Source organism: Sinocyclocheilus grahami, unplaced genomic scaffold, assembly GCF_001515645.1.
Source record: "Sinocyclocheilus grahami isolate Dianchi unplaced genomic scaffold, SAMN03320097.WGS_v1.1 scaffold524.1, whole genome shotgun sequence".
In the NCBI taxonomy this organism is placed as follows: Eukaryota; Metazoa; Chordata; class Actinopteri; order Cypriniformes; family Cyprinidae; genus Sinocyclocheilus; species Sinocyclocheilus grahami.
The window spans coordinates 343,076-354,742 of NW_015505703.1; the positions used below are offsets into that span (position 1 = coordinate 343,076).

An 11,667-nucleotide genomic window follows, 5' to 3' on the forward strand; every position below is an offset into this window, starting at 1 on the left:
AGCAAAGGGTCTGAATACTTAGTACCATGTGATATTTCAGTTTTTCTTTTTTAATACATCTGCAAAAATGTCAACAATTCTGTGTTTTTCTGTCAATATGGGGTGCTGTGTGTACATTAATGAGGAAAAAAATTAACTTAAATGATTTTAGCAAATGGCTGCAATATAACAAAGAGTGAAAAATTTAAGGGGGTCTGAATACTTTCCGTACCCACTGTATATATATATATATATATGGATTCGCAGTGACTTTAGAAATGTCTATGAGAAAATATAATAAAAGCAATGGAGAGACTGTTAAAAGAAAAGCAGAGGCAAAGCCAGACTATTTATCAGGACAGGAATTATGTATATATATGGTATGAATTATGTATGTACATATATATATTACTAGTTATCAAAAAAGATCCTTACACCACAACCCGTGTGGCGGCACTGACCCAGATCCGGCATAATGACGTCATCACGCCAGATCTGGGTCCAAAGTGACGCAGTAGAGACGAAAATGTGGAATAAAGTCATTATTTTAGTTTTCTTTGCGCAAAAAAGTATTCTCGTAGTCTCGTAACTTTACAGTTGATCCACTGATGTCACACGGACTACTTTGTCGATCATCTTGGTACTTTTCTGGACTTTGAACGTGGTAGTTACCTTGCTGTCTATGGGAGGGTCAGAGAGCCCTCATATTTCATCAAAAATATCTTAAATTGTGTTCCGAAGATGAACGAAAGTCTTACGGGTTTCGAACAACACGAGGGTAAGTAATTAATGACAGAATTCATTTTTGGGTGAACTAACCCTTTAATTTATCAACTGAAGTATGTATAAATTGATATCAACAATTGGCATCAACAATTCTAACAATATTTTTGTTGTAGAATAATTAGTGGAGTAGTGTTGAGTGTGTCTTTCAAAAACATTCTGGTCATGTGCACTTCTAACAGTGAAATGTGATTTGAAAGAAATTATGATTTGAAAATTGTGATTTGAAAGAGATTAGACAATTATGTTAAATGCCATACTTTTGATGGCATATCATTAATATTGTATCAAATAGGGATGTCTCTTGATTCACTCAAACCCAGGCCAAACAGCATCAAATTGTTGGAAGGACACGTTAAAGAGTCTACATGGAATTCATTTGAAATCATGAAAATTATAGACCTGCTTCTGGCTATGTGCCCCAGTTGAGCACTCTGTCTCTCCATTGAGGAAATACATTTGATGTGATGTGTCTAATCTCTTTGCTGTCGTTGTTTTAGTGCTTTACCCTTGACTGCTTTGATCAGCTTTAAATTCAGCATTCTCTTTTGCACTCTTTCTTTTCCTTGTTGTGAGAAACTTCAAACCGCTCTCGTCCCTGTACAGCAGTCACTCCCTTCAAAGACTGCCTTTATTATATATTCTTAAGACAGTTTTAGTCAGCTCAGAAAGACCATTGCTATATGTAGAAAAAAATAGGTCAAATTGCCAAATGTAATCAGTGGAAATATGAGATGATTAATTACTGTGGTTGTTAGATGCTTGGAGATAGACTAAATAATTCTGAAGCATTTCTTGTGTGTGGCCAGCCATGACAGCAGGACATGTTTGGTTTAGAAGCTACATTAGCTTTCTTTAATAATCATTAAGCTCTCCTCCCTGTGGACCGGAGATCAGCTGTCCTTTGGGAAAACTGTTAACAGCTATTTGCCTGCCACTGTTGACTTAAAGATTATTATCTTCTTCCCCTCCTGTAGAAAAGCACAGTGCGTCTGAGACATGATGCCGTGAATGCCCAGAATTCTATAGCGAGAGTGATTTCACATGACTGGCGTCAGCATTGGCTAATGCATTGATCCAGAGTTATCCTTGTGCAGCATTACTCTTCAGTTGAACCTTGTAAGATTGTGTACAGATAATTCAAACACCTTCTGAATGAATGAGCGTTTTTGAGTTATTGGCTTAATGAATAGTCTACTGACTCAATCATAAAGTATAATGTTTATTCCCCACCACAAAAGTCTAGTTTACACTCGCAATGTTTGCAAGTTTGCTTGGTTGTGCATAGTTTTATATATATACATATAAAGTGCTATATGGTTTATATTGTGTATGTAAACATATCTGCTTAGCACAGAACTGCTCAAAGTTATTGACACTTTAGAGTTGTAAAGAAACATGCATGAATTAAAAAATAAAGAGCGGGATGCGCACATTGCTAAAGATTTCAAGTCGGCATGAAATGGAAGTTGAGATTGTCCTTTTTTTCCTATTGTGACGTATATCTGAGTGAACCGGCTTCTGAAATGAGAAAAAAATTAAGGAATTGATTGGATCGTTGGAAGTTGTAACGGGGCTGACAAGACGTGAGACATGTGGATCCATCTGCAAGCTTTATTTCAGAGACGTGGTAAACAGGCAGGGTCAAAACACTGGCAAACAGGTATATGGCGGGCAAAACACAAGAATAGTCACGGGGCTAGCGTAGGTCACCGATCAGCAGACAGAATCACAGGGGCGAGACGAGAGGGAGAAATCCAAGAAAACAGGCAAAGATCAAAAACAGGCTAGGCAAGGCAAAACAAGGAAAACACGGAGACTCGGAAAGGGGTACAGGCTAAACAATACTCAGCCGAGAAAGGTGGTTAGAGTGGGTGTTATATGGTGAATGAGGTAATTAGAAACAGCTGTGTGCAATGAGTGCAATCAGGGCAGTGTGCAAATTGTGCAAAGAATGATGGGAAATGTAGTCCGGGGTGCTATGCAACAGTTTGTGTAGTGCGAGAGTCAATGTAATGGAAAGGGTGACATCTGGTGGTGAATAAACGGAAGTCCATGAACCGAATTCGTGACAGAAGTTGGGCGTTGCTAACAAAATGAAGGCAGAAACGAGACAGACCAAGATAACCCCACCCTCAAGCCATAGCACATGACAGGAAGAGAAGAGAAGTCGTTTCGAGGGGGGAGGGAAGGTTAACGTATTTGATTAAAGATTATGAGAGCACATTCATTTTTAAAAAATAATGAAGTGCACAGATAAATCATTTATAATAAACAGTACAATATTACATATAAAATAAGAATTGTATATTTTGATTTCATGGCGACTTTAATACACAATAGGCCGTGAAAAAAGTACTCCGAGTGGTGCATAAAGACTACAGCCATGGCCAAAAGTTTTGAGAATGACACAAATATTAATTTTCACAAAATCTGCTGCCTCCGTTTTTATGATGGCAATTTGCATATAATCCAGAATGTTATGAAGAGTGATCAGATGAATTGCAATTAATTGCAAAGTATCTCTTTGCCATGAAAATGAACAAAAAAAACATTTCCACTGCATTTCAGCCCTGCCACAAAAGGACCAGTTGACATCATGTCAGTGATTCTCTCGTTAACACAGGTGAGAGTGTTGATGAGGACCAGGCTAGAGATCACTCCGTCATGCTGACTGAGTAAGAATAACAGACTGGAAGCTTTAAAAGGAGGGTGGTGCTTGAAATCATTGTTCTTCCTCTGTTAACCATGGTTACCTGCCAGGAAACATGTGCCATCATCATTGCTTTGCACAAAAAGGGATTCACAGGCAAGGATAATGCTGCAAGTAAGATTGCACCTAAATCAACCATTTATCAAATCATCAAGAACTTCAAAGAGAGAGGTTCAGTTGTTGTGAAGAAGGCTTCAGGGCGCACAAGAAAGTCCAGCAAGTGCCAGTACCGTCTTCTAAAGTTGATTCAGCTGCGGGATCGTGGCACCACCAGTGCAGAGCTTGCTCAGGAATGGCAGCAGGCAGGTGTGAGTGCATCTGCACGCATAGTGAGGCGAAGACTTTTGGAGGATGGCCTGGTGTCAAGAAGGGCAGCAAAGAAGCCACTTCTCTCCAAGAAAAACATCAGGGACAGACTGATATTCTGCAAAAGGTACAGGGATTGGACTGCTGAGGATTGGGGTAAAGAAATTTTCTCTTTCTGATTGTTTTGGGCATCTGGAAAAAAAGCTTATCCGGAGAAGAAAAGGTGAGCGCTTCCATCAGTCCTGTGTCATGCCAACAGTAAAGCATCCTGAGACCATTCATGTGTGGGGTTGCTTCTCAGCCAAGGGAGTGGGCTCACTCACAATTTTGCCTAAAAACCACAGCCATGAATAAAGAATGGTACAAAAACATCCTCCGAGAGCAACTTCTCCCAACCATCCAAGAACAGTTTGGTGACGAACAATGGAGCACAATGGTTCCCCAAGTGGCTCGGGGAACAAAACATCAAAATGTTTGTTCCATGTCCAGGAAAGTCCCCAGACCTTAATCCCATTGAGAACTTGTGGTCAAACCTCAAGTAGCAGGTGGACAAACAAAAACCCACAAATTCCGACAAACTCCAAGCATTGATTATGCAAGAATGGGCTGCCATCAGTTAGGCTGTGGCCCAGAAATTGACTGACAGCATGCCAGGGCGAGGTCTTGAAAAAGAAGGGTCAACACTGCAAATACTGAGTCTTTGCATAAACTTAATGGAATTGTCAATAAAAGTCTTTGACACTTATGAAATGCTTGTAATTATACTTCAGTATACCATAGTAACGTCTGACAAAAAGATCTAAAATCACTGAAGCAGCAAACTTTGTGAAAATTAATATTTGTGTCATTCTCAAAACTTTTGGCCACGGCTGTAGAACTCTCATCAACAGTATAAATGGATGAACTAATACCATACCTGAAACAGGACACTTTTAAAATAATAGTCCCTCTGCACTTCGTGCTTCCACACGCACACACACACTTTTTTTGACAAGGGGACGGGCATGACCTGTGAATGACGTAGACATAATGCCAGCAGGGCTCACTCATACATTATTAAAAATATAGTTCACCCAAAAATTATTTACTGACTCTCAAATTGTTCCAAACATGTATGAGTTTTTTTTATTCTGTTGAACACAAAAGCTCTGTTTGGTGAAGCGGTCATAGAATGTAAAAATAAATAAAACATGTTTAACATGTTTTCCCCCATAAATGTATACATATGGTCAGGCAATTACCAGTAAAAGTATTTTTGTACTAAACTGTACTAAAATACTTAAATACTTTATTATCTTTATGCTTTATGTAATATATTTAATCTTTATTCCTGATATCTTTATTATTTATGTTTATAGTATCTTTATTTTGTTAAATTCCTTTATTAAAAAAAACATTAAAGACACATTTTTTATTAATAATTTTATATCATTGTTTCCACATCCTTCCAAAGCAATCTTGAAATCTTTCCAAGACATGTTTGACATAAAAGCAAAAATTGATTGAAGTTTGACAATATGATCTGACATTGTTTCGCCAAAGCACTACTCCTGGTGGAATTGTAGCAGGCCTATCTGTAACACAAAATAAAATGAAAATCTCTTTTGGATTTATGAAAGATTGGTGGCAGTGATGAGCAATAGCTAGTAAAACTGTTGACCTGCCAATTATAAACATTAGTCCTAAAATTTTAACATAATAAACAAGTTGTTTACCATTCCACTAAAAAAAAGTAAAAATTTCTGTGTATATTTTAATCATAAATTGAATATAAGTTGTTTATTTGTGTTACTAAAAGGAACAATGTGCATATGATTGTTTAGACAATGGCTTGATTTTCCCAATGCATAAACATAAATAGATTTTGAGACAGAATGGCTTACTACATGAGTCCCTACATATCACAACAATCATTTATTTTGATCAGGCTGTAGAATTACTAATAATTTTGGTTACTTACATGTTGTGGTAGTGTCCATATTTCACTGAAAAGCGTGTGTCCAATTATGACTGTGACCATGATCACGCACTTCATTGAAAAATAAACAGTCTTTTTGATCAAATCCTTTGGAAGGTATGCAGAGACGTTATTCTTTCACAACTAAAAACTGTTTGTGGTCTAACAAGGAAGTTTTGAGTTCTGAAACTTACAGTTTGGTTTTATTGCAAAATGAATCTTATGTGTCAAAAGAGCAGGGAATTTTTTTATTTCTCAATTCATGACCCCTTTAAGTGGTTTTAAATGTGTGCAGTCACAATTGGTTAAGTTTTGTTCTTGTTTCAATTCATGTCTTTTATTATGTTATGTCTTTTAGTTTGAAGTTTATTCCTGTTCATAGTCCAGTCTTGTTCATTGTTTCCTGTCCCTCAAGTTTCCCTTTCCTGTCTTGATTGTGCTCAGGTGTTCCTTGTTTGTGTCAAGGAAGTTCTGTTGTGTGTTCATAGCTGGTTTCCTTTTGTCTGGTGCCTAGATGTGGCTTTTGTGTAACTCTCTTCTTTGGTGAGTGTCTTGTTTTGGGATTTGTCAAGTTAAAGTCAAGTTTAGTTTGTGTCTAGAATTTGGTGTATTGTTTTTTGTTTTTGTATATCTTTTTAAAAATAAATAAAGCACTTGAATTCTTGTATTGAAAGCTGGTATTGTTGCAGGTAAACTAGCTTAACTTGTGTAGGAATGATGGGTGACCAGCTGAAACCAGCACAAATGTGTGAAAAGGTACCTTATATTGGTTGCCAGTAATAGTTTTAAGTGGTCTTTTAAATGGATAATCCACCCAAAAATACAAAACAAGCATCGTAATTTTTGGGTAAACTATCCCTTTACGTTTGTTACTAGCAGCAGTGTTTCCCACAGTATTTTGGCAGCCCTCAAGCCCTTAAGGGGGACAATTTTAAATAAATTCATCAATCTGGTTCACTTTGAGAAATCAAGAGCTTCAACCCTTTTTCAGTAATCCGTTTGAATGGGGTTTCATAAAACCTTTGCAATTACTTGTATCTGGACTTTAAAGTGGACTTAAACCTCACTTTAGTTGATAGTGTCTTAGTCCACATTACATTCACACTGTTATTTTCTAGAAGACAATCAAGACAGAAATGTTAAGTTTATTTGGTTACAGGAGCAATGCACATTAACATTACTGTAAATGTGCCCGAATTAAACCCTTGACAGAATGTAAAAAATGTCACCCTTTTTAACCTGAGAGTTATGCAAATGTGAAATTAAAGTGAATGGTACACATTGCATTCTCAGATGTAGGCTAAACTCACAGCACATGTATAGAGATGAAGTTTCCAGTATTAACTGAGACCGTAAACCATGAACTGCACGTGTGTAAATAAAACCGTTGCATAGCTTCACTCAGAATCACACAGCGCAACAAACTGTATACTTCTAAAATTAAATCACAGTCTTTTGAATTCTGATAATTGCGCTAAGCCATATCACAATTTTAATTCGATTGACAGATGCTTGCCAAAGCAATGGCACCAAACACAATGTTAGAGATCTTTTATGAGATTTGTTTTCAGCTCATTATGAAACTCAGGCAGGCCACCACAGTCTAGCAAACTAATGGGAAACACTGACCTGAACTAGCCTTTTTTTTCAGTATGGGGATGATGAACTGATATGAAGAGTGTGTATTATATGTAACCTTTCTCTTCTCTGCACCCACAGGCTATTTTGAGTGGTGCCATGACCAGTCAGGGTGGTGACCATGCAGACACACTAAACCCCCCTTCTTCATCCTCCTCCTCTTCTCGGTCCTCAGCAGCCCGTAAGCTGCAGGTGCAGCGCTCGCTCTCCCGAGATACCATCACCATACGCTTTTCCGCCAAGGGAAATGAGGAAGAGGAGGAGGAAGAAGAACTCTACAGGCTAGCTGTTTCCCCTTCTGGCCTTGAAACTGAAGATCAGACTGTAGTCACTGCACAGGAGGCCAGCGAGGAGCTTCTCTCTGAAGGACTGGAAGCGGACATGGTTGCAGGACTGTCATCCCAGACCCACAGTTCTGCCCTGGCTATACAGCACCCTTCCATCAGCCAGGGTTGCACATCCACTTCTGGTCTTGCTAGCTTCTCATGGCCCTCTGAACAGAGGTCGACTGCCTCAGTACCTTCTACCCATTCAGCTTCCTCCAGCTCATCCCCAGCCAAGGTCTCTGGCCTTCCCTCAAAGCCCTTCCTCAGCCTAATCAAGTCCCTTTCCACTGAGGTGGAATCTCGTGAGGTTGCTCCCCAGCCGATAAGGCACCGGCATTTGATGAAGACCCTGGTTAAGTCTTTGTCCACAGACACTGCTCGATCCGAGCAGGAGGCTTCATCGTCTCATTGGCCCTCAGATTCCCGGCTCAATCTGCACCTCTTCAAACCTTTCACCCAGACTCGTGTTCCTGCTGTCAGTGGAGACTCCAAAACTGCTCCCTCATCCCCCCTCACCTCACCCGATAGCCGCTCCTTCTTCAAAGTTCAGGAGGTGGAGGCACGTATTGAAGACACAAAGCGGCGTCTGTCAGAGGTCATGTGTGAGCCCCTTCAGCTGCTCAGCAAAATCATTGGCGAGGAACCTGGTGGCATCAGCGCAAACACTTCCACAACTGCAGGAGTCTCTTACCGGTCCAGGAAACTTTCCTCCAGCGCCTCTGAACTCTCCAACCTGTCTGCCCTCAATGGCCACTCAGAAAGCAACAATAACTATTGCATCAAGGAAGAGGAAGACCTGGAAGGAGAAAGTCCTCTTGAGGGGCCAACTGTTGAGCTGCCTTTGCACAAATCACCTTCTCTGGGCTTGGACAGGTGTTTTATGTCAATGCTTGCTCGTCAAGAAGACGAAGAGTTTTGCGAGCTCTACACTGAAGACTTTGAGCCCTGCACTGACACAGAGTTAGATGGAGAAGAGCCTTATTCATCCCAAGTTCGACGAGGAAGCACAGGGGGATGCAGTGAGGAACCAACTGAAGGAGGGGAAGAGGAGGAGGAGGAGGAGGAAGAAGATGAGCCTCCAGGAGTACCCCACAATGCGCTGATTCTTCTTATATCTCTAGTTTACGGTTACTTTGTGTTACCACTTCCTACATATGTGTGTTGGGTTTTGATGGGAGTGGTGGCAGGTTTCGTACTAGCTATTCTGGTGGTGTGGTTGTCAGCAAGAGGCAGATCTTCATGTGGCCGTCATGGCAGCTGGAGCAGAAGAGAGAAATGGAACAGGGTTCCTCTGGATATCAAAGAACCAGCCATCCACAAGGTGGGTTCCACCCTGCTGCTGAAGATGATTCTGGTGCTGTGGATAATGGTGTAGTTTTGAAGAGCTAGACGTTTACCTGGCAGCTTGCCAATATTTGTGTCTATGCTTTTCACCATGCTTTACTGAGATATTTGATCATACCAGTTATATAATGCCTGGCATGGAAAATGTCATTATATTCTCAGATCTCCAAATGCTAAAAAAAAAAGCATAATAATAGCAATGAGTATTAAGTCTATCTTCCATATGCCATAGTGCTCACAAGGAATCCAAATTTTATTTTTCAGAAAGTACATTTGCTTGTTTTTTAAATGTCTCTCCACTCCAACAGTCTGTTGTTGTTGACAGTTACTTAATTTTGCTAAGCCTAGCTATTATGACTTTTCTTATGTGCATAGACTGCTTCCTGAGTTGACACTTGACTGTTCATTAAAGTTGTACTAGGGTGAAGATTGTTAACCAGAGTCTTAAAGGAGGTTGTTCAGCTACAGAAAATGGCTGAGGTCTTCAAAAAAAAAAAAAAAAAGCTGATAACCAGCTTATCTAGTGTGGCCTGTGACCTTGCTTGGCCTCTCCTGATAATGAAATTATCTGGTCAGTTCTGCATTGCTTGCTTGAAGTGGAAGATGGTCACATGATTGTCACACTTTGATAGTCACACTAGGTCATGGTGTATGTTGCTGATGTCATGTTTCAGTGCAGGACAACCCCTGTTTATGAGAAATTAACAATATAAACTAGGGTGTCACATGATAGCACACCTTTAAGCTAAGCTTAAAAAAAAAAAAAGATCTCACTGTGTACACTACCATCATGATTTAGAGAAGATTAATCTTTGTCTGGCCAACTGAGATTTCATTTTGGTTATAAAGGTTAGGTTCATGATATTTTTTCAGTAGTACTACAGCACACAGTGAGTGTATATTAGTATCATTTGTAGTTTACTTGTTTGGAGACAGTGACGTTATGTCAGAATGAGCTACTTTATAGCAGCCAGGAATGCTCATAATCAGGCTTATTATCATCACCGTCACCACTTAATCTGTAGCCATTTCTCTAAGCTGAACTGAAGCAAAGAGGCACCAGATTGTTTTTGGTAAAGATTTTTGGTAAAGCTGTTATCCTTATCATTGACTAGGTCCTTGATTGACTCCTGAATTAAAATCTTACAAATGAAGAGGTTTAGAACATTCAGGGATGTTTTTACAAAAAAAACACAATTTAATTAAGCTGAAAAAAGTTAAAATCTATTTATTTATTTTTATTTTTCCAGCTCAAGAGCGATAACAATCAAAATTCATCCAATTAAAAAAAAAAGCACATGCTGCAGTGCATGCTTAGAATAAACAGAAAGTTGTTGTCTTTGGTGGATGCTAAAACCATTACTTCAGTTAAAATATTTCTATATATGTATTGTTATAGTTTTTAACCTGACTGATTAAGTGGAAGAGAGTAATGTGTGGTACGGGTACATTGTTACAGGCTGTAAGGCTGAGCGTTGTCATTTTGCCTGAGCGGTGTAATATTATCAGGCCTACCTTTGTTCATCTGACTGCCCATCCTTCAGCCTACAAATGCAGTACAGTCCTTCCTCATACTTGATTACTTAACAGTGCTGTAATTAATTTAATTTTGGCCTTGTCATTTTTATTATTTTTTTTAGTAAGATTTATTTTTGGCATTTTTTGCCTTTGTTTTGATAGGACAGTTAGTTGACAGGAAGTGAAGTGCCAGAAAGAGAGGGGAGACTGGATCGGGAAAGGTCCCTGAGCCGGGACTCGGACTCGGGATGCCCGAAGTGCAACGGTGCTAAATATGTCAGCGCGCTGCCCACACGGCTATTGGCACCGACTCCTTGTAGTGTTTTTATTTACGTGTCCTGGTCAAGCAATGCTTTTCAGGGGTAATTTTCTCCATTTTGCCTTTAGGGGCCAAGTACTGAAGTGGTGTTCATAAGACTTATCAAATGGTTGAAAAAAAACTAATAATCACTTACTATTTTCTTTTTATATTGGAAAAAAACAAACAACAAAAACATTTAGAATGGATTGTTTTTGTATTCAGAATTATTCATAACATTTCAAGTTGAGAATGAACACATTTGTGGAAAAACTGCAATGTTTCTCAGAATGTGGAAGCTGTATATGGTGTGACATAATGGATAAAGGTCTGACATGTAGCCCAACAAATTAATGCAGTGTAGATTGTGCTTGGTCCCTTATTTACTACTTATTTTTCTTTTTTGTGGCCCAGTTGTTTCGTTGTAAAATTTCTGTGCTTATATACTCAGGGTTGGATGAATGAGATCTACAGCTATGACCCTGAGACGTATCACGCCACATTCACTCACTCTGTGTATGTGCGTCTGGAGGGCTCTGTCCTGCGACTGTCCAAACCTAACCGCAATATCCCCCGCCGGGCAACCTTCAACGAGCTCAAACCTGACGTCACCTATGTTAGCCAGAAAATCTATGATCTCACCAACAGTAAGGTGGGTGGTACACACGATCTCTCAGTGCACAACCTGTTTTGTTGTTTTAAATTTCTGCAATTAATTTAGCCCAGAGCACTTAATGTACAGGCCCCATTCAAACTTTATTTTTTTTTTTTTTTTTTTTTTTTTTTTTTTTTTAAATTAAGGTTT

The 11,667-nt window shown here is 39.3% G+C and overlaps 1 protein-coding gene across 5 annotated transcripts in view; it reads left to right on the forward strand.

The window, feature by feature from the left end:
• The window catches only part of LOC107555086 (testis-expressed sequence 2 protein-like), a 35,761-nt gene that overhangs the window by 15,844 nt on the left and 8,250 nt on the right, over nucleotides 1-11,667 (forward strand). For 2 of the 5 annotated variants that reach the window (XM_016237779.1, XM_016237781.1), the window contains 2 exons: nucleotides 7,458-9,023; nucleotides 11,314-11,514. In XM_016237779.1, coding sequence (XP_016093265.1) covers nucleotides 7,476-9,023; nucleotides 11,314-11,514 — 1,749 coding nt within the window. In that variant the 5' untranslated portion in view covers nucleotides 7,458-7,475. Of the gene's footprint in view, nucleotides 1-6,150; nucleotides 6,282-6,427; nucleotides 6,495-6,569; nucleotides 6,586-7,457; nucleotides 9,024-11,313; nucleotides 11,515-11,667 lie in introns of those variants that run through there. The other 3 variants (XM_016237777.1, XM_016237778.1, XM_016237780.1) reach the window with 3 other exon arrangements.